This window comes from Rousettus aegyptiacus, unplaced genomic scaffold (genome assembly GCF_014176215.1).
Source record: "Rousettus aegyptiacus isolate mRouAeg1 unplaced genomic scaffold, mRouAeg1.p scaffold_m13_p_14, whole genome shotgun sequence".
Classification (NCBI taxonomy): domain Eukaryota; kingdom Metazoa; phylum Chordata; class Mammalia; order Chiroptera; family Pteropodidae; genus Rousettus; species Rousettus aegyptiacus.
In genome coordinates, this window is record NW_023416289.1 from 30,129,416 (window position 1) to 30,149,981 (window position 20,566).

Sequence of the window (20,566 nt, forward strand, 5' to 3'; positions counted from 1 at the left end):
CAGTTTGTGGGGTCAGACAGTCAGAGGAGAGGGGGGTCAGTGGCTCCTAACAAAGGTGTCCGAGGCCAACTGCTTCTAAAGGGGTAACTTCAGCCCAAGTCATATTCTCCCCTCGAGTGATTGCTTGTGGAGACTTCTGCTTGCCTGGCCCTGCCACAGCTTTCAGCTCAGGAGACCCACCTCCTTCATAGAGGAATGGTCTAGAACACAGCCCCACCTGGTAAAGGAGCCTGGTGACAGAGGAGAGCGAGACAGGTGCAGGACTCGGCCCTGATGACCAGCCATCAGGACACCGGCCAGCAGGTAATTCTTGTCAGCTTGAAAAGCTCATAGTGACTTGGGGAGCAGTAGGGTCTGTGACAGTGATGGCGGCTGGGCACCAATGTCTAAATGGCTCTTCGTGACCCTCCAGTGGCTGTGTGAGGCTCAGGGGCTGAGAACACATGCAGGGGCACGAGGAAGGCTGTGGGGAAGGCTGCAGAGTGCCAAGAACCAGCGACATAGAGAGTGGCCACCACATGGGGACTGCAGAACTGTGGGGCTTCACCCCAAGCACGTCCAGAAGACCACTCCAAAGGCCACCATGGCTGCCTCTGGGCACCAGAACAGACCCCATTCAGACCAGCCCCAGCCAGGGAGTCCGGAGAGGTACCCAGCCTACTGGCCTCGGCAGACCCCATCTCAGGACCAGGAAGGAGGTGAAAGCCACCAACACCCAGCAAACTTGCGCCTGGGTTTATCACAGGGGACCAGATGCAGGTCAAGAACTTGTTCTGGGAGAGGCAGGCACAGGCCGGGAGTAAGGGGCACAGGTTGAGGAGCCTTCCGTGTACTGTGGAGGCACTGTGCTCATGGGAGGAGCAGAAGGATCTGGTCCTCCTGGCGACTGCTGGTAGCAGAGGCCAAAAGGGGAGAGGGCCTGGGCAGGACAGCTGCCCCATGGCACTCCTCCCGGCTGCTGTGTCCTCTTCGTGGGTGACCCTGAAGCCAGCTTCACTCTGAGCTGGAGCTGCTTGGGGACAGATGCACATCTGCAGGCCTCATGCAAAGGGAAGTTGCAGTGACTCGACACCAGCCATCCGCTTTTAATATTTACAGAATGAAACCCACTGGTCCAGGCTGCTATAGATGCTTTGAAACATTTTATTTAAATTTTTTTGAAAGACAGCAATAATTTATGCCATGAACCAAACGAGAGTACTGACACGTGTTTTCTAGCCAAGCCCAACATTGCAAAGGCCCCCCCCTCCCAGCCCCTACCCCCAACTCTGCCAACTGCTGGGGGTGGCCCTGCCTTGGAAAGGTAACAGCAGGGCTGAGGCCAAGACCCCAAGCAGGAGGAGGCCTCAGAACAGCCCGGCAGTCACTGCAAGTGGCCAGGGTGTTGGGATTTCTTCCTGGCCATTATCCAAGGGAAACGACAACCAACCACAGGAACCCTGGAAAACACTGAGGATGGCCTGGGGCATGGCCACCTTCGTCCTGTGCTCACAACCGAAAGCCCACAGTTCATCTTGGCTCCTACATTTGCCTGATCTCTCCTTGCCTCCCCAGCTTGATCTCACAACTGTTTATTTTTGATTGATTTTTTTAAAAAATATAATTTTGTAAATGTTCCATAAAAATACTATTGTTCCTAGTCAAACACAGGTATTGCAATATGAAGAGTAACTGCTTTGTCTTTGCTCTATAAAATGTGAAAAGGTTATCACACTGGATAATATAGAAAAATGCCAGAATTTCTAGGTATCACAAAGCCAGTACCAGGTGCGCGGGGGGAAGTGTCGCCGACGCTGGTGGCCGGCCAGGTGTGTCGCTGGGGCTCCCCCTCCATACGGGGAGGACATCATGGCTTTGAGAGAGACAGACTGCTGACTGCTCTCAGTCTCAACAGGCCAGCCCTGCGAGGGCCGCCTGCTCGGCCCGAAGCACCGAAGAAACCAGCCATGCTTGGCCAGGAGCACAGATAACTGTCCTCTGATGGTGAGGGGACAGCAGTCTCCCGGGCCCTGGCAATCTTGGGGACTGCCTCGCCTCCTGCAATGATGGAGGCCTCACCTGGCCCAAAAGGCGCATTCCAATGCAGGCGCCGGACCACAGAGAGCCAGCACGGTCCTGTCCCTCGAGGCAGAAAGGCTTGGTCCTGGTGGCTGGGCTGTGCCTTCAGTTCTCAGAGAGAGACAGGGCCAGGGCGGCCTGGAAGGCGGCTTCCTCATCGATGCTATAGTCCTGGAAGACAGGAAGTGGAGATGGGCTGGGGGACAAGAGGGTCCAGACAAGCCCAGCTGTGTCAGTGGTCTCTCAGGGCCACTTCCTCTGTCAGCTCACTCCAAACAGAACAGTACTACCACTTCTAATCCCCCACCTCCCCTCAGCATGACCCAGGCCCAGACTGAGGCCCTGCACAGTCATGAGGTCATCCGTGTCTGTGGAAACAGCTCCGTGGAAGGTTAAAGGGCTGCCCACATGTGGGATCGCTGTCTGGCTTCTCCCAAGTTCTCTGCTTCCCTGAGGACAGCATGGGGCCTTTGCAGCCACCCAGCAGACACCCTGTCCAGCTGGCCTGTGGGAGGGGTAGAACTCAGAGCCTTTCAGCTCTAAGAACACGGGTTTGGAGGTGAGCAAGAAAGCTGGAGAGCGCCATGCCTCTAGCCACTGGGACCTGGGGGTCAGATAGGAACACAAGTGATTATCCCCCACTACCTGACACCCCTACCCCCCCACCACCCACCCAGGTGCCTGGAGGCTGGTGGGGACAGGAAGACAGGGCTGGGTGAGGAGGGGCCAAGCAGGAGGAAGGGCCTGAAGAGGGTCTGTCGGCCTGGGGCAGGCACAATTCCGACCCACACATGTGGGAGAGGGAGAGTAGAGGTTTAAGGTGGTGAAGTCCCTCTGGTTTTTCTCCAAAAAGCACCTGAGGGCAGCCCATCGCCCACCATGGAACTTTGTCCTGGCAGGGAGACGGTGCCTCTGTGACAGCCACCATACCTGTGGCTGCCTCTCCCAGAGATGCTCCCCCCATGTGTAGAGAGCTCTCCGGTAAGGGACCCTGCAGAACCAAGGGGTCCTCACGGACTGCTCTGCACAGATGCTGAGGCCCTGTAGCAGCCACGTAGGTCTGACTGCCATCAGCACCCAAACCACAAGCGACTCCCACAGAAACCCAGAGGCCTTTGTGTGTCCAGTGCTCTTTGAGCTGCAGGCCTGAGGCTGGTTAAGGGCAGGAAGTTGGGGCAGGGGACAGGGCGGGGCGGGGGAAGCGGGGACAGGAGACGTACCACAAAGGTGTCGTAGGAGAACTTGTGCCGGTGGAGCAGGTGCTGCAAGAAGTTGGCGCTCTTGTAGCTGGGGTCACCCCAGGGCATCGCCGAGCAGATGGGGCACACCTGGAACAGGGGGCGCTGGGGTGAAGCTGAGCCAGAGTGGGCAGTGGGCAGTGGGCCCCCACCCCAGGGTCCCAGGAAGGCACTTTGGGTGGACAGTGAGGCTTGGGCACCCGGGTGGGCTGGCTGCAGATGCTCACCACGCGGTTGGGGTCACTGCGGTGGTTGTCCACGCAGTGCTTCACCAGCTCCTGCTGGTCCAGGTTTCGGGCGCCGCAGTAAGGGCAGGTGAAGGTGGACCTGTTGGGGACAGCACTGGGGAGGGAGGGGTGAGCAGTGGCTGGGCCAGGTACTGCCCACCTTCCTGCAGCCCGGCCCTGCCTACCCCAACACAAGCATGTTCTGCCCTCCCTTCCATGAACCCTGGGTGGCCAGCAGGAAGGAGACTCAGCTAGGGTCTTGAGGACCTTGGCCAAGGTGAGGTCTTCTGCCCCACCCCCTTGCACATCCCCCTGTAACTGCTCTGGAGCTACTTGCGCCTCGTAAAGTCCTGGTCCCTCTCCTTCTCTGACATGGCAGGGCAAGCAGGGGGAAGATGGACCATGTGCCCTGAGGAGGCATCTGTCCAGCCCCAGCCTTTCTGGGGACTGCACTTCCCTGCTGGGAGGTGACGCATGGGCCTGGCATGGGACCTCTTTGGGTTCTATTCCTGCAGGATGCAGAGCCTCTCCCAGCTTCTCAGGGCAGAGCAGTGCTGCCCCCACCTAGTGATGCAGACCAGAAGCTGCCCCCACAATGGACAGGAACTCTCAGGACCCCTGGCAGGGCAGCTTACCTGGGAATGGGCTGGGACGTAGGCACCACAGGGACAAACTTGGGACAGTTGGCCATCTGCTCCTGGACCTTCATACAGGAGGAAATGTGCACTCTCATCTTGGCCAGTGTCACCTAGAAGGAGAGGCAGGGCGGGGGTCAGGCGGTGGGGGAGTCGGGGCAAACATCAGGCTCCAGAGGATCAGAGGACCGCCAGCAAGCAGGGCCGGTCCTGCTCTTGCCATTCATGGCCCAGCAGCATGCGTAAGCAGGTTCTGGGCGCCTCTCTCCGGGGCCCAGTGTCCCTGCTGGAGAAGAAACACCAATGGATGGAGATAGACTTGAGATCCCAGGGTAGCGCTGCTGTGGTTGCACAGGGGGCCGGTGTCAGCCACCAGCCCCTGGATGGGAGCATGCCCCAGCTGGGGTCCCTGGGGAGGTACAGAAGGGCAGGTACAAACTCAGAGGGAACGGGAAGCACATTCATTTAAGGAAAATATACCTCATAACAGGAATCAACAGACAAAATCCTTTTAGACAGTTGAACGTCTGACAAAACTCCTTATCAAAAGAAACCAAGCCAAACACAGCACAACCTTCTCCTTGGCCACCTGAGTCATGAGCTCTGGCCCAGGGGGGACCCAGCTCAGAGAAAGGCAAGCGGGGAGGGGAGCGCCGACTCCCTCAGGCAGGTGGGGAATCTTGGTCAACCCTCCCTGGGGAGTGGACACCATCTTCCTGCCATGTCACGAATGCCAAGAGGCTGGAGATAAACATGTCACAAACAGGAGGCTAGTTCACAGAACTGAGGAAGCAGCAAGGGAGGGTAAGTGGGGGCCAACTGCCTCCATGAGCACAGGGTACAGTCCCTGAGTGTCCAGGGTAACGGGAGAATGGCTTCCCAATACTGGCTCTGCCCAGGGCTGGTGGACACACAGCAAAGAGCAAGGCTGCTTCATATACGAAACTATAGGAGGACTCGAGGGGAGAAGCCTGGGAGAGGGGCTCACTGAGCTTGAAGGAAGCCCCAGCAGCAGGAGGTCCTTGGAGCAGCCTCGGAAGTTCAGAGCTTTGACCTTTAGGGTAAAGCAACCAGGAATTGCTTTCCATTGTGATAAGTTGGTAGAACTTGTTAACCAGAGAGATGGCAAAGTCTTGAAATGTAAATTTCAAAACAGTTCTGGGTCCAGTACACCGGGAGGCAGGACCTCCCAGCCTTGGGGCAGCAGTGGATTTAGGGTGGTGGGGCTGGCTCCGGGGCCAGGATGGTAAAGGCAGGCCGGGGTGGGTGACAGAGGCTGCTGATGCATTCCATTCTGCCTGTGGCCCCCAGCTGCCCTCCTCTTCCCTATGTCCAGCTGCAGGGGGTGGATCACTGGAGTGTCGAGGCTGCGTCTGGGTGGGTTTTGGCTCAGCCCCACTGTCCCTGAATCAGCTGCAATGCACACAAGTGACCCAGAGCCTGAGCCAGGCAGTGGGGTGGGGGGTTGCGACATGTGACACACAGCATGGCCAAGGGGAAGCAGGGCTCAGCCTTGTGGGGGAGGGGCCGAGCAGAGCCTTCAGGTCCTCAGCAGGAAAGGGAAGAGCCCAGTTCCACTGCTGGAGGGCAGAACCAGGGCCCCAAGTACCAGATCAAAGCCCCCTCCCGGCCCAGGAAGCACCTCAGGGTGGGGTACCTTCTTGTTGCAGCCCCGGCAGGGTGCCTTGTAGGAGGAGAGCTGCTTCTCCACATGGGTGGCCTTGTCCACCTTCTTGGGGTCAAAGGGCAGGCGGCACAGCGGGCACAGAGGGGATGGCACCTGCAGGCATGGCTGGAGGCACTCCCCGCAGAACCTGCAGGGGGCAGGGGGCAGGGGGCATGGGCTCCAGCACACATGGGGCAGCAACTCTCTGCTGCCAACTGTGTATTTCTGGAAACACTCACTTCTGAGCCCAAGTCCCACTGGCTAGACGGGCACCATCTGGCTAAAGGGTTCCCTCCCAGCTGTGGGCTCTTGGGATGCTCGGCCATATCTCAGAGCCAGGCAGAGCTACAGATGTGCCTCTATAGGACCTGTGCTGGCCCCAAGGCCCTGGTCCCAGCAAGAGTTCTGGCTACAGTAGGAGGCTGGGGCTCAGCTTTACAGTCTCACCACCACCCAGTGATAACAAAACCTCAGGGGGCTCAGAGGACACGGAGACAGCACAGGGGACCCTGGAGACTATTCACCCACTAAGCTCTGGGGAGTAAAATCACTGACAATGGCAAGAGAGGAAACTGCAGGGCCCCAGGGGCCCAGGACCCATTGGATGGATCAGGCCGAAAGCTGGCAGGTGAGCAACACCAGCCTTGGGACAGAGCCCCATCCCCAGGCAGGAAGGGCACCTGCTAGGCTTTAGTGGGTAGACGCCCAGTGACAGGAGGGGCTGTGCTAGGGCTCCTGACTGCCCAGCAATGACGCTCCCAGCTCTGGGCACATACTTGGGCACCAGAGGCTCCCTGCAACCCTGAGTTCTAGGCACTTGTCCCTGAAGATGCCACATCCTGTGTGTGCTGCATGTGCAGTGAGCCCTCCTTCCCTGTGCCCCTCAGCTGGAATTTACAACCACCCCCATGTTCCAGAAGAGTGTGCCACTCATTCAGGGACAAAGTTGGTCAGCAGGGGAGAGAGGAGAAGGCGCTTGATCACAGGACCACCTTGGTCCAGCTTCATAGGAAGTGCTGTAGGGACCACATAGCTGCGGCGTGGAACCTGGAACTGGAGACACTAACATGGAGCCTCCACAGCCCAGAAGACCACATGCTAAGCCCGTCACGGCAGCTGGGCTCAGGTGCATGAGAAAGATAGTAATCATGCAGACTGCAACAAATCTACAAGAAACCAAGGTACGACCTCCTCTACTCCCACCTGTGTGCATGAAGCAGGCTGGGCCATGGTGGGGCAGAAGCCGTATGGGACACAGGGATTGAGAATATTCCTGAGTGTACAGAGGACTCGCCTAAGTTAAAGGGTCAGAATTCCCTTTGCCATCAGACTTTCACCTCCAGAGTTCCTCCTACTGCTCAACCCCAGGCCCTCCTCCTACATACTGGCTTCCAGTGCTGCTACCACCTGGCTGGTCACCACTCGAATTAATGAATTAACCTTGGCACACAAGAGAAGGCTTGGCTAAGCCTGACACCTGAGGCCATCAGAGTGCAGTCTTCTGACAACTCGTCTTGAAGAAGAAGAGGTCAGCCCGCTTGTTATGTCCTGCACCTGCCGAGAGCTTGCCAGGTATCACAGCAGACATGCAAAGAAGACACCGCACACCCACCCGTGTTGCTCCGGTGAGGATTCCAAAGCTGTCCCTCTCACCTGTCCCAGGATCTGCTTAGCCTAATCGCCAGGGGAAGCTGCTTACTCCACTCAGTCTCTGGAGGAAAGTGCTGGCTAGGTGGTCACAATGGAGAGGCTGCAGGAAATCCATGCACAAGTGTTCACGCAGCACCAGTTACAAGAGCCAAGAGGAAAGAACCCCATGTCCATTGATGGGTGGCGGACACACAGATCTCGGCTTATCCCTGTGATGGACTACGACTCGGCCATGAGAGACAGTGTGTGCTGACAGATGTGACCAGTTGGAGGAACCTTGAAAACGTCATGCTTAGTGAAAGAAACTTGTCACAAAGGACCAAATAGTGTGTGATTCTATTTATGCAAACTGTCCGGAACAGGCAAATCCACAGAAAGCAGGTTAGTGGTTGTGGGAGGTGGGGATGTAGGGTTTGACTTTTTGGGGTGATGAGAATGTAATATTGGTTGTGGTGATGGTTGCTCAGTGCTGCGGATATACTATGAACCACTGAACGGTACATTTTAAATGAGGAAATTGTATCTCGATAAAACTATAAAAACACATGCAGAAGGACACAGGACCACACGTCGGGACAAGCCATCACTACATCATCAGCAGAAGGCAGGATCCAGTGCAGGCCTCAAGAGGAGCAGGTCTCTGACGAGAGACGCACAGGACATTGGGATGGAGGGCGCCCTGCTATCCTCTAACAGGAGGCAGAGAAGCTTTGGGAATCTTGGGAAGGCATGCACAGCCCTGCACAGCCCCCTGCCTGACCCCCAGACTTACCCGCCAGCCCTGCTGCACTGCCTGTCTTCGTGTCATGGTCCCTGAGCAGCTGGAGGCAGAACCGGGTGTCCACAAGGTGGCCAAGTTCATGGCCTAATTTCCGGCATCATCACTGTGGTGTGCTGAGAGCCACAGTAGACTAACAGTACCTGCTTCTCTCACAGGAGGTTCCTGCCAGCATCTGCCCGAGGGGCTGGTGTAGGGCAGCTTCTCAGCTGGAGGCAGCTGAGGGGTCTGCTCATCCATCCCAAGCCCATGGGCACAGCTGGAGTAGCCTGACAGCTACTGCATGGACCCCAGGCTGTAGTGGCACCACCAAGGTGTCTCACTCCCACCCTGGCTTCTTGTGCACGCATACGTATATTAGGGTAGGCCAATGTTTCAGAGACCAAGGAAGGCAAGCAGGCCAGGCCCCAAGCACCTGGAGCTGTCCTGAGCACAGAGACTAACTTCCAAAGCCTTTTCCGGTGGTCACTCACTCACTCACTCACATCCTGGCCTACCTGACTTGGCTCACCCACACACAGATCCAGGTGAGCTGCCTGTGGACCCAAGCCTCCATGTGCTTGTCCAAGGTTTGTGCTCTCCAGAGTGACAGAAACTCCTGGGTCCTCTGGGATCCTGCCTAGAGAAGCCAGCTCATTGGCCTGGGTGCAGCTGGGCAAAGGAGTGTAAAGGCTCAGCAGTCCTCAGGGTCTGCGCTGGCTATTCCAAGAATACAAGTGGTGGTGAGGGGACGCTGCTGAAGGGGGCGGGGGCTGCCGAAGGTGGTAGGGGAGAGTGGCTAAGAGGCTGGCTTGGCCTGACTAGCCGAGCTCAAACCCTGGCTTTGCTGTGACATTTGGGAACTTTACTCAGTCTCTCTGTGTGTTGTTTTCCTTGTACGAAAGGAATAATGACAGTATCTGCCTCACTGAGCTGTGGCATGCAGGGAGTACTCAGAAAACATCTATTATTATCATTTCCTATGGTTCCCATTAAACATGAGCTTTTAAATTTTTCTATGACCTCTGTTCATGAACAACCTGCATGTGGGGATACTTAGATACAATGACAAATGTGACAGCACTGACAAAAGGGACAAAAGAAGAGTTATAAAGGCTGGAGGTAGCCTGGGCTGAACCCTGCCCCAAACGAACACAGGCCCTTGGGGGATGGTCCATCAGAGGGTTAGAAACAGCTGTGCAGCTTTTGGTTCTGGCTATGGCTCACTACCCAGTATGTCCCTCAAGTGTGACAGAAAATCAGCTTCCGCTGGGGCCTCTGGGGAGTTCCTGAGAGCTCTTCTGCAAGTTCCACTGAGGGGTGTCCTGCTCAAAAGCCCTATGACTCCTTCTTCTGTCTACGTGCTGGAGCAGGGTTACCTGCTCCAGACAGGGCTGCTCTCACTACCAGAAAATCTATTTTGTGGAAGGAAACTGCTTACATTCAGATAGCTATGGAGGGAAATTCCCAGACCACCAGCAAGGGTTTTAAAAGGAAAGGAGGAGCCTTTAAAACTGTGTTCATCTGCACACGTCTACACAACACCAGGCAAGAGACTTAGGGAAAGTAAGAGGCAGAGACAGAAAAACCAGGAGAACAAGCCAGTAGGGAAAGCCAGGGAGAAAGTATTTTTAAGGCAGCAGCTGTAGAAGAAGTTCATGCAGGACTAGTCTTAGATGTAGGAGATGGGTCAGGTTCTGCCATGAAAAGCATGGGAGGAGGAGGGGCATTTATAGGCGATGTTTCACAACAATTCTATGTAGTTCTGTATTCTGAAAACCACATTTTAAGAAAAGACTTATTTGGAAAAAAAAGAAAGAGGAAATATGTATTTGTACAGACATGGAGACTAGAAATACTGTGGCCCATGGCTGGGTGAGTGTTAGTGCCAAGGGGGCGACACCCGAAGCCTAGGAAAGTCTTTCTAAATATTAGGACCAGAATAAGCCTTACAGTTCTCTCAACGATGGACTGAAAGATGCAGAACACATCTTAAAACAAGTCCTGTTCCGAGCCTGCCCCTGTCAAAATGTCACAAGCAGCATGAAAAAGTAAGGTGCAGTATCCTTCAAGACCAGTATGCAGTGCTATCTTGTGCTGCTTGACATGGCAGATGGGAGGTGGGAAAGGAAAGTGAAGACTTCCTGGATCCTGACACTGTCCCTGCCACCTCCCTGGGTGATGAGCAGTCCTTTGCCCACCCATTAGTTCCAGCTCCCCTTTTGTATCAACAGCCTTCCAAGTCAGCTATCTTTGCAAATATTCTAGACCTACCAGCCAGAGTATACTTCAGCCCAACTTTTTTGAGGGAAAGCCCCACCTCCTCAGCAGTTCTTCTGACAGCCCAGCCCTCCAGCCCCCTCTCCCCATCTTGCTGATTTTACTCAAGAGCTGTTTTCAGTCCCTCGGGCGAGTCAGAGAGCAGAGATACCCTGATCTCAGCTTTCTCCCAACAAGGCTAGCAGCTGCAAGAAGATTTGAGTGCAGCTGTCAGCTGGGAGGAGAGCCACATCCTCAGGTTTCTGTTCTTGAAACACCCTGCAGGAGCCCACTGAGGGCCCTGGTGCAATTAGAAACTCTAGCAAGGTGCTTGGCGACTGGTCCCCCGAGGACCAGCCTGCTTGACTGCTCGGTGATGGATGTAGCCCAAGTTCTTCATGGAAACAAACAGCACCAGACCTCAGGCAAGCCCCTCTCCTAACTTTAAGGAACTTCTCAACAGTCTAGACAAGCAGACAGCGGGTCCAAAAGAGTTGACAGCAAGAGCCACAAGACATTTATTTACAACCGCCCACTCAGTCTTCACAGGACCAAATCGAAGGCGACTGGCGCAGAGGTCGCACCTGCTGCCCGAGGAGGCTTGCTGAGGACATAAGCAGTCCTGTGGAGACCCGGGACCCCGAGATCGGGCAGTGCTGCAGGTCACCCCCATGTGCCAAGAGAGTGGTCGGGTCGAGTGCCTGGGGCTGGCGATCAGGAGGCTGGGCTGAGGCAGAATGCGCCCCGAAAGCAGGGCCAGCGCTGCACAGGGAGCCCCTCCCCTCCCCCGCCCCCGAGTCCTCCGCGCGCGGTGCTCCCAGGCTGCGCTGAGCTGAGCTGCCGTAGGCCTCGGGCCCCTCACGGCAGGGCGCGGACCCCTCCCCGTGGCAGAGCCGGGCCCCGCGGCCGCCTGGAGGCCGGAGCACTCACGTGTGGCCGCAGCTGCCGATGGCCACAGGCCGGTGGTAGACCTCTAGGCAGATGGGGCAGCTGTACTGCGCCTCCAGGCCGCTGTCACCGCCCGCGGGCCCGCCCGGCGGCTGCCGCTGCTGAGCCGAGGCCACCAGGCTGCGGAACATCGCCATCCCAGGGCCAGGCCCGCCGCCGCCGCCTCCACCGCTGTCCCGGCCGGCCCGGCCCGGCCCGGCCCGCGCGTCACGGCCGCGACGGCGCCGCGTTGACGTCTTAGGGAGCGCCCCGCCCTCGGCTCGGGCGACGGCGCTCCCGTGACGTTATCAGAGCGCGTCCCCGCGCTGGTACCTTCGCTGGCTGTCGCGCGACCCAGCACGGATATGTGCCAGGTGGGTGAGGAGTTCGGTGAGCCAGCGCCCGAGGAGCTGCCGCCGCCGCGGTCTGGGTAAGAACGGGGCGCCGCACCCGCCTTTCCGGTTTCCGGCGACCCCGGCCAGCGGCGAACCCTGACCTGAGAGCCCGGCCGCGCTCCGGGAAGCTCAGAGACCAATGAGGCCGGCCCGGCCCAGGAGTCCTGGGGTCCCGGGTAGGGGCTAGACCTCGCTCCGCAGCGCCTGGGGAGTGCCTGACAAGCCAGTGGTGACCATCCCACGGAGGGGCTTTCTCCACTCGCTCGCACCTCAAATTCTTGCAGCCAGTGGGACTGCTCCACCGCCGATCATGCTGTCCTTACTCGAAGAGGAAATCGACCTCCCTGTTGCTTCCACCCACTGGCTCCACGTCTCCCCTCCAGGGCCACACAGCAAGTTGTCTCTGCCAGCCCTGCAGAGATTGAGAGGTGGCCTTTATGTGCCTTCTGAGCCGGCTTTAACAAACTGAAATCCCCTAGGGCCCTTGTCTTTTTACAAATTGGTAGTTTGGATAAGACACAAGCCCTGGTTTGTGTGTTTACAGCCTCCCACTTGACCTCTTCCATACACAGTGAGAAACAGGACGCTGACTTTCCGAAGTCTGCTGGGAAGTGTGTGTATAATCTTTGATCTTGTTCTCTCCCACCTCCCATGTCTCCAAAGCCGTGAGCTGAAGTGTATGAAGTGCAAGGATGTTCTGCCTGTGGTGGTGATCCGAGCAGGAGATGCCTTCTGCAGGTGAGGCCTGGAGGTGGGTAGAAGACCCTGGCAAATAGTCTTGCTCAGCAGCCACGATTGCCTCCATTTCTGTGGCTTTATTTCTTGCATTTAAAAGCATTTAATCATTTTACTTCCGCTCCTAACATTGCTCCTGGAGATTGGCGCTGGTGGGGAAGTATTGGTTTCTTGTGTGGGTACCATTCTCCCAGCAACCAACCATGGATCAGGTGGCAGGAGGGTATGTGATGGAGCTTATGGGGAGAGTTGGCAATGAGAGTGAGTGAGGCATAGGCAGGATGAGCATTTGGGGGCAGTTGGAACACATCTAGGGGCAGTTTGGAGCATCCTGGGATCTCAGACAGGTGCTCTGTGGAATGCCTGTTTTACTTGTGAGTGATAAGGGAATGGAAGGCAGGCCCAGCCTTTCTCCAGGTCTGGCGGGGGCGGGAGGTGGGGGTCATTTGCAGAAGAGCAAAAGCTTATTTCCAGAGGAGCCTGGTCACTAGCATGTTGTTTTTTTCTGAAGCTCTCTTGTGGCCCTGTCACATTGTCCTCAAATCCTAACTCTTCTATGATCACTTTTACTAGATTCATAGCTCCAAAAGGGCAGGGCTGGTCGCACATTTTATCCCTATTAATTCCTGGTAGCGTTGCATGCTTTGTATAGCAAATGAACATCATTGAATGAGTGACGGGCTCACATCTTTAAATTAGTTTCCAAGAATTTGGACTCTGGTTTCTAAAATGTTGCAAAAAAAGAAACTGAAGGGACTGAGTAAATTGTTTTCTAAAAACTTTCTTGTCTCTGACCATCTTTTGGGAGTGCAGTAGACTTGGTATGTGTTTAGTAGAATGAGGTGTGTGCCACCAGGAAATACATTTTAAGTAAAGAAGCCACTGCTTTAATCACTTCAGAGCATCTAAAAATGATGGTCATTCCAATTTGCTTAGAGAACTCCCCGAGAAGGGGAAGAGAGGCTGCAGTAGCTCTAGGCAGGGCCGGCAGGGCTCCTTCTGGGCCCAGAGCCCCCTCTCCTACTTGCTCAGTCACAGGAAAAGTTGGGAAGCTGACTTTCCAGGTTGTAGGTTTTGGCAATCTAGACTTTGAGCTAGTTTCCTCAACGATTGGTGAGGATCAGCATGTGTGGGAAACCCTGGCCTAACCCAGAGGGAGAATGTTCTTTTGGGAGCCTAGAGGGACAGGGAGGACATGGAGTGGAGCAGCCACAGAGTGCTACCCCCACAGTCCCCCCACCATACACACACATAGAGCAGACAAAGTCAAGCATCTGTGTCTGGTCGGGGAGCCCCATTACACCCCAACCTTCTTGAGAGTCACTTCTTATGGCTGGTCACTTGGGGTCCCTAGAGCTCCACATTTTGCTGTTAAACATTGAGTTACCATCCTCAAAGGACCCGTGGGGTGTTTGGTCAGCCCCTCATAAGTGGAGATTGCTGTGGACTCCAAGATGTCTGAGCAAGAAGAAGGGAACAGACAGGAGGCGCAGCCTCAGGTATGGGGCAGCTCTCGGGGCAGCATTGCCCTCTGCTTGGGCTACTGCTCTCCACCCTGACTGCATTTTGGGGTTGCCAGAGGAGCTTTAAAATGCAGATGCCTGGATCCTGTCCCGATATACTCTGATGTAGTTGGCCAGAGTGATTCTAATGTGCAAAGTTAACAATCTCTGATCTAGTGAGCCTGAGAACCAGCTGAAAATTTTATCAAGAACACAGATTCCCAGGACCTGCCCTGGAAGTTCTGATCTATAGGTTTGGGGAAATGCTCAGGACTCTATGTTTGCTGGAGCTTTCTGGGCATTTCTGGTCTGGGTGGGATCAGCGTGCTAGAGAGGCCTTTGTGGAGCTTCAGGATGCTAGGCCCCTGCAGCCCAGTCAGTACTTTCTCCTTCACCCCAAGAGGTGGTGCTTCTCCTCATGGTGGTCTTGGAAGGGGTCATCAACTCCGTTTAGAGAAGAATAGGGGTGGCCTGCCTCTGCACATGCTTGGGTCCATCCATTCCACCAGCTAGGCCTTTCTGAGTGTCTGCAGGTGGCACCCAGGCTCCTGGCCCCTCAGCCATTGGTTCACACTGGTAAGGATTGTGGGGGTGACTCAGGTGGGCCTCCCCATGTGATATGAGGCTCCTCCTGGCAGCCATAGCCAGCAAGAACCCCTTTACGCCAGCCTCTGGGTGGAGCCTCAACGTCAAGATGCTGGTTTTAAAGATGGAAGTTGGTACAAGAAGGAAAAAGTAACTAAGCGAGCATCAGGCTGCTGACCTGTGTGGCCAGCGTGAACAGCTTCCCGGTCTCGGTGTGGAGGGTGGGTGGCCTGGGCAGTGTGGCTGCAGCCGGTGGTGGTTTGTGTTGCAGAGACTGTTTTAAGGTGTTCTATGTCCACAAGTTCAGAGCTGTGCTTGGGAAGAACCGATTGATCTTTCCGGGAGAGAAGGTAGAGTATGGGGTCACTTCTATGTGGGGTCCCCAGCTGGGCAGCCCAGACCCCCAGGCCCTGATTCTCTGCCCCTGCCACCCTTCCCCCAGATGGCTATCCCAGCTACATCCCACCAACCTCTCCCACTGCCCTGCACCTTGGCTCTGAGGATGGACCCATGTCTGGGGATGTCCATGGCAGTGGTCGCGGGGTGGGCAAGCTCACATTGGAGATGTGGTACCCTCGAATAATGTTCCTTTTTTCCAGGTGCTCCTGGCATGGTCTGGGGGGCCTTCGTCCAGCTCCATGGTCTGGCAGGTCCTTGAGGTGCGTCTCCATTCTGTCCTCCTGGGCCCAGGTTGCCGTCCCACCATGTTTGAGGGTGGGAGGTCAGCATTGAGGGGCTCTTGCTTGGAGATAGAATAGTCCACCCCGTGGGAATCTCGGATGGTTCTCGGATGTTTACATAAGAGGCGCACAAGCTGGAAACTGCATCCAGAGTACCCACCACACATGGACCTTCCCCATTCCTTGTGAGGGGTATAGACTGGAGGGACTGGTGATGAGTCTGAGGCCATGGAGGGGTCTGTGCCCCAGCATGGTACATATGCTCTCTCTTCACAGTCCCCTAAACCTGACCAGGTATTGTGAGATAAGCGCCTACTCCCCCAGCTGGTTTGTCCAGCACCTGGCCCTACTCTCCTCTCTGAGCAGCGGTGACTCACTTTTATCCTGTTGCCCCCTTCCATGCTGAGCAGTCAGAGGGGCTTGGGTAGGGGGCATGGCAGGCCGTGTAGAACTGGCTGCTTCTCAGGGCATTGCCAGGAGCAGGGACAGATTGGGGAGGTGCAGTTTTACAAGGGGGAGTACAGATGTTCAGACTGGGCTGCTTTGAAGTGAGTCAGGATATACGGCCTCCCCGTGCAGCCTGTCTATTACAGATGGGGGTCACCGCCCCTTCCCAGAGGGTACTCAGTCTAGATAGAGAATGGTGTCTGCAGGAAAACTGTCCTGTGGCTTCTGGCTGTGGTCTGAGGCCTTGTCCCTACCCCTCTCCAGGGCCTGAGTCGAGATTCTGCCAAAAGACTGCGTTTTGTGCCAGGGGTCGTGTACATTGATGGTATGTGTGGCCATTTCTCCTCCCAACCCCGGGCCACTCTGGGTGGGCCCCCTGAAACGCCTGGCACGGTGCTCACACCAAGGCCCTGATGGGGCATCCCTCTGGAGGCAGAGTGCACATGTCCAATAACAGTGGTCCCCAACCTTTTTGGCACCAGGGACTGGTTTCGTGGAAGACAGTTTTTCCATGGACCTGGGTAGGTGGTGCCAGGAGGATGGTTTCAGGATGATTCAAGTGCATTACATTTATTGAACACTCTATTAGTATTACTACTACATTGTAACATGTAATGAAATAATTATACAACTCACCATAATGCAGAATCTGATGCCACCAGATGCAGCTGTACAATTGAAGTATGTCAACTCACCACTATAAAGTCTGCCACCAGATGCAGCTTGTCACTTGCCACTCACTAATATGGTTTTGATATGAGTCTGCAAGCAATTGATTTATTATGGTCTCTGCATTTGAACCTTTCTGCTAATGCTAATCTGTATTTGCAGCCGCTCCCCAGCGCTAGTGTCACTGCCTCAGCTCCACCTCAGATCATCAGGCATTAGATTCTCATAAGGAGCATGCAGTCTAACTCCCTCACATGCACAGTTCACAAAAAGGTTCATGCTCCTATGAGCTCACCTCCTCCTGTGCAGCCGGTTCCTAACAGGCCATGGACCAGTATCAGTCTGCAGCCCGGGGGTTGAGGATCCCTGCAATAACAGACTGCGCCACTGTTGTCTTAAGTCAGACCTTCATCAGAGAGTCCGGCAGGACTGTCCACCTGGTCTCTGTGAGTTGAGGTCACTGAGTGAGACAGGCAATAATGCACTGTCCAAGGGGCTGGGCTGCTAATCTGCTCTGCCCCTCTCCTTCCTTCCTCTCAGCCACTGCAGAGAACTCACTGCTCATTCTGAAAATGCTCCTCTAAGGAGGTCTGCTACATGTGGTTTCTACAGAAACTACCACCTCGAGGGATTTCTCCCATGTTGTTGACCCTGTCGTGCCTGCCTGGGACTCTTCTCCTATAAGGCATGACTCCTTTTTGTCTGCCTGTTTCAGAGGGAGCAGTCTGCGGACAGAGCCCAGAGGATAGAGCCAAAACCTTGGCTGAAGTGAAGCTGATCCTGCAGACCGTTGGCTTCCCCTGGCACATTGTTGCTTTAGAAGAGGTGGGTAGACCTGTCTCTAAAAAAGGTCGCTGGAGGTCTCTTCTGGAGTGTCCACAAGGAATGTTGTGCCTACTTGTCGGGGCTAGCCTGTGGTCCTCTTGCCTGGGCCTTCCCCTCTTCCTGTCCCCCCGCCCCAGTAGGTACAGAGCTGGGCATGGGCATCACATGACCTCCTCCACCCTCCCTACCATGCAAGGTGTTCAGTCTGCCGCCGTCCGTGCTGCGCTACTTTGCCCAGGAGCCTGTGGGGACCAAGGGGGCCTACAAGGTAGCTGTGGACAGTTTCCTCCAGCAGCAGCATGCACCAGCCCAGGGGGAGGAGCAGCAGAGCCAGCCTGGCACCCAAGACCCCCAGAGCCCAGCTGGGCCACCCACGGCTGCCCAGACTGAGGCTCTGTCCAGACTGTTCAACTCAGTGAAGACTCTGACAGCCAAGGAGGAGCTTCTACAGACCCTGCGGTGAGCCCTCCTGCCCACCGTGTCTTGGCCCTGCCCCACCTGAGCCTGAAACCTCCTCTAAGGTCCCCTGCCCTGCTATGCAGGACTCATTTGATCCTGCATGTGGCCCGGACCCACGGCTACTCCAAGGTGATGACAGGGGACAGCTGTACCCGTCTGGCCATCAAGCTCATGACTAGCCTAGCACTGGGGAGAGGAGCCTTCCTGGCCTGGGACACGGTACTCTGGGGCAGGCTGCCCAGGGGCCCCTCCTACCCTCACCCTTTAGGACCCTTCACTTGAAAGTAGTGTCATGTGAATCAGTCTTGGGGTCTCCCTAGTGGAGGGGGAGGTGTGTTACCCCCTGGCTGGCAGGGAAGGAGGGGGTCTATAGCCTGTATGCTAGGTGCAGCAAGGAACATTCTCCACACACCTCCCACCCAGGGCTTCTCAGATGAGCGACATGGCGATGTGGTGGTGGTGCGGCCCATGCGCGACCACACACTAAAGGAAGTCGCCTTCTACAACCGCCTGTTTGGTGTCCCGTCCGTCTTCACGCCGGCTATTGACACCAAGGTGAGCTGCAGGGACAGGGCAGAAGTCACTGGCATACCTCTGGCAGCCCAAACTGTCCATACCAGCCCTCGGGCTTCAGTGCCTACCACCTGGTGCCAAAGTGGACTTCCTCTGTCCCCAGCATTTTTGGAGCATATCCAGGGCATCCTTTGAGTTGGAGGACAGGCTGGTGCCCCTGTCCCTGGGAAGGCAAGGTGCCCACCTGGGGGGTCATAGACATGGGAGAGGGGATGATGGGGAGCAGGATGACCTTTGTCAAGGACATGTAAGTTTTTGTTTTTTTTCTTTTAACAATTTAAATTTTAATAATGTCTGTGTTTAGCAGCAGGGACACTTTAGAAGTGTGTGCCCTGGCGTGCTCCATTCCCAACATGGCAGATTGTCAAGGGCTGACAGCACAAAGAAACCCATGGCCCCTATTCCAGGTGGCCCCTTGACCAGGCCTGGAATGTTTTGCCTGTCTTGCCTCTCTGTACTGGAGCCATTCCTGTAGCCCCCCGTATAATTGTCCCTAGGCCTCCGAAAAGGCCAGCATCCACCGGCTGATGGAAGCCTTTATGCTCAGGCTGCAGGCCCAGTTCCCCTCCACAGTCAGCACTGTGTACAGGTGTGTGTGTATGCCCGGGGTAGGGGTGGGAGCGGTGGGCACTCAGCTTGCCACCCCAGGGCATGGGCAAGGCTTCAGCCAACCAATGATGCCTCTGCGCCCTGTCTTCATGACCCCAGGACAAGTGAGAAGCTGGTCAAGGCCCCCAGGGACAGTGGTGCTGCTGGTCCCCAAGGCCCTCGCTGCCTTCTCTGCATGTGCACACTGGACATTGATACTGCTGGTCTGTGCTGTCTCCTTAGGGTGCTCGGGTGGAGGGGGAGGAGCACCAGTAAGTGGGTGTTGGAGTTCAACCGCCCCTGAGGTGCCCTCAGCTCATTTCTGCTTGCAGATAGTGCCACAGCTTTTGGAGCACAGACCTCGCATCTCTCCCAGATGCAGCCCCCAACCCCACCAGCTGAGACACCCACAGTACCCTGCTGTTCTGCAGGGGTGGGCAGGGCCCAGAGCTGTTGCCAGGGGGCTGGGCCCTGTGGGAGGTGAGTCCCTTCCCTGACCCATCCGACCCCATGGCTGGTCCCTTGCAGCTACACAGAGGGTGGTGGTACAACCTGGGACCAAGCCCTTGGGCCAGGCACACAGGTCTAGCTCTGCTCTCGCAGGAAGGACCCCCGAGGCCACGTCATCGAGCAGCTGTGTTACGGTTGCCGTGTGAATATGAAGGATTTGGTGAGTAGGCACCTGCCCTGTGTTGGTGACAGGGGAAGCCATCTCACTCTTGGAGGTGAGGGGGCGGGTGGGTGCTGGCTCACCTTAGTGCCCTGCAGCCGTTCGCCCATGCTGGCTTTCCGTTGCAGCCTTCCCTGGACCCCCTGCCACCCTACATCCTGGCCGAGGCCCAGCTCCGCAGCCAGAGGTACCAGTGCCTACTGTGCCAGGGGAGCCCTTGGAGGGGGGCCTCTGGGCATGAGTACCTTCAGGCTAATTTCCACTGTGTGGCTTCTTCCCCCAGGGCCTGGGTCTCACAGGAGATCCAGGAGTATCTCATTGAAGACAGTGATGACGAGGTGCACACTAGTGAGAGCTGAGCCTAAAGATGCACACCCAGGGTCACCCCGCTGGGACCTCTGCCATGCAAGGACAGGCAGGCAGCATGTCATTGTCCATTTGTATAAATAAAAATGTTTTTAATTAGAAAACTCTACAGTACGCGTGGGGGAGGGAGGGCCGGGCCCCCTGGCCCAGTGTGGCTGGCTGTGGGCTACACCGGGCCCAGCAGGGACGACAGGAAGGGACAGCAGTCCTGTGCTGGGCCACAGAGGGGCCACAGCTTCCTTCTGACAGCAGCATCAGGGTTCAGTGGGCCAGGAGGACATGTCACAGCTGGTGGCCTTAGACTGGCGTATCTGCTCTGGTGGCCCAAGGATTACCACCTTCCTGCCTGCTGGGCTGGCTCCTTTATTCACGGTGCACGAGGAGCCCAGCTTCTACTCCCTCTCACGAGTCCACTTGATCATGGTCTCCGGTGAGCGGTACAGGAAGATGAGTTTGGCATATAGCTCCTCTTCCAGCTCTAGCTCCCGTGTCTCCCGCACCAGGAAGATGTCCTGGCAGAGCTTGAGGATGCGGTCCACACACGGCAGCTCCTCGAACATGATGGAGTGTGAGATCTCACTGAAGAAGTCACGCACAAACTTGCCAATGACCAGTACGATGGACACGTATAGCCCCATGATCCTGTCAGGCAGGG

At 56.2% G+C, this 20,566-nt stretch overlaps 3 protein-coding genes across 10 annotated transcripts in view; 1 reads left to right on the forward strand and 2 right to left on the reverse strand.

Annotated features, from left to right (window-relative positions):
* Positions 1 to 1,123: 1,123 nt before the first annotated feature.
* RNF166 (ring finger protein 166) lies at positions 1,124 to 11,661 on the reverse strand. 3 transcript variants are annotated; one of them, XM_016129499.2, is made up of 6 exons: positions 11,421 to 11,661; positions 5,816 to 5,972; positions 4,159 to 4,271; positions 3,524 to 3,638; positions 3,279 to 3,386; positions 1,124 to 2,229 (listed from the first exon to the last, which is right to left on the reverse strand). In XM_016129499.2, the coding sequence occupies exons 1-6, from the start codon at positions 11,573 to 11,575 to the stop codon at positions 2,164 to 2,166; spliced, it is 714 nt and encodes a 237-aa protein (XP_015984985.1). In that variant the 5' UTR covers positions 11,576 to 11,661; the 3' UTR covers positions 1,124 to 2,163. The 3 variants fall into 3 exon arrangements, with proteins under 3 accessions (XP_015984985.1, XP_015984986.1, XP_015984987.1); XM_016129500.2 differs by having other exon boundaries at positions 3,524 to 3,623; positions 11,421 to 11,644; XM_016129501.2 differs by lacking the exon at positions 5,816 to 5,972 and having other exon boundaries at positions 11,421 to 11,556.
* A 51-nt stretch (positions 11,662 to 11,712) lies between these two features.
* Positions 11,713 to 20,015, forward strand: CTU2 (cytosolic thiouridylase subunit 2). 2 transcript variants are annotated; one of them, XM_016129454.2, is made up of 15 exons: positions 11,713 to 11,847; positions 12,476 to 12,550; positions 14,906 to 14,984; positions 15,234 to 15,293; positions 16,026 to 16,086; positions 17,146 to 17,255; positions 17,452 to 17,714; positions 17,798 to 17,933; positions 18,138 to 18,269; positions 18,785 to 18,876; positions 18,996 to 19,099; positions 19,208 to 19,355; positions 19,479 to 19,545; positions 19,674 to 19,732; positions 19,829 to 20,015. In XM_016129454.2, the coding sequence occupies exons 1-15, from the start codon at positions 11,783 to 11,785 to the stop codon at positions 19,902 to 19,904; spliced, it is 1,527 nt and encodes a 508-aa protein (XP_015984940.2). In that variant the 5' UTR covers positions 11,713 to 11,782; the 3' UTR covers positions 19,905 to 20,015. The 2 variants fall into 2 exon arrangements, with proteins under 2 accessions (XP_015984940.2, XP_015984941.2); XM_016129455.2 differs by having other exon boundaries at positions 11,768 to 11,791.
* PIEZO1 (piezo type mechanosensitive ion channel component 1) overlaps positions 19,976 to 20,566 on the reverse strand; it is a 63,878-nt gene continuing 63,287 nt past the window's right edge. For all 5 annotated transcript variants that reach the window (XM_016129452.2, XM_016129449.2, XM_016129450.2 and 2 more), the window contains one exon: positions 19,976 to 20,553. In XM_016129452.2, the coding sequence (XP_015984938.2) occupies positions 20,304 to 20,553 (250 nt within the window). In that variant the 3' untranslated portion in view covers positions 19,976 to 20,303. The remainder of the gene's footprint in view (positions 20,554 to 20,566) is intronic.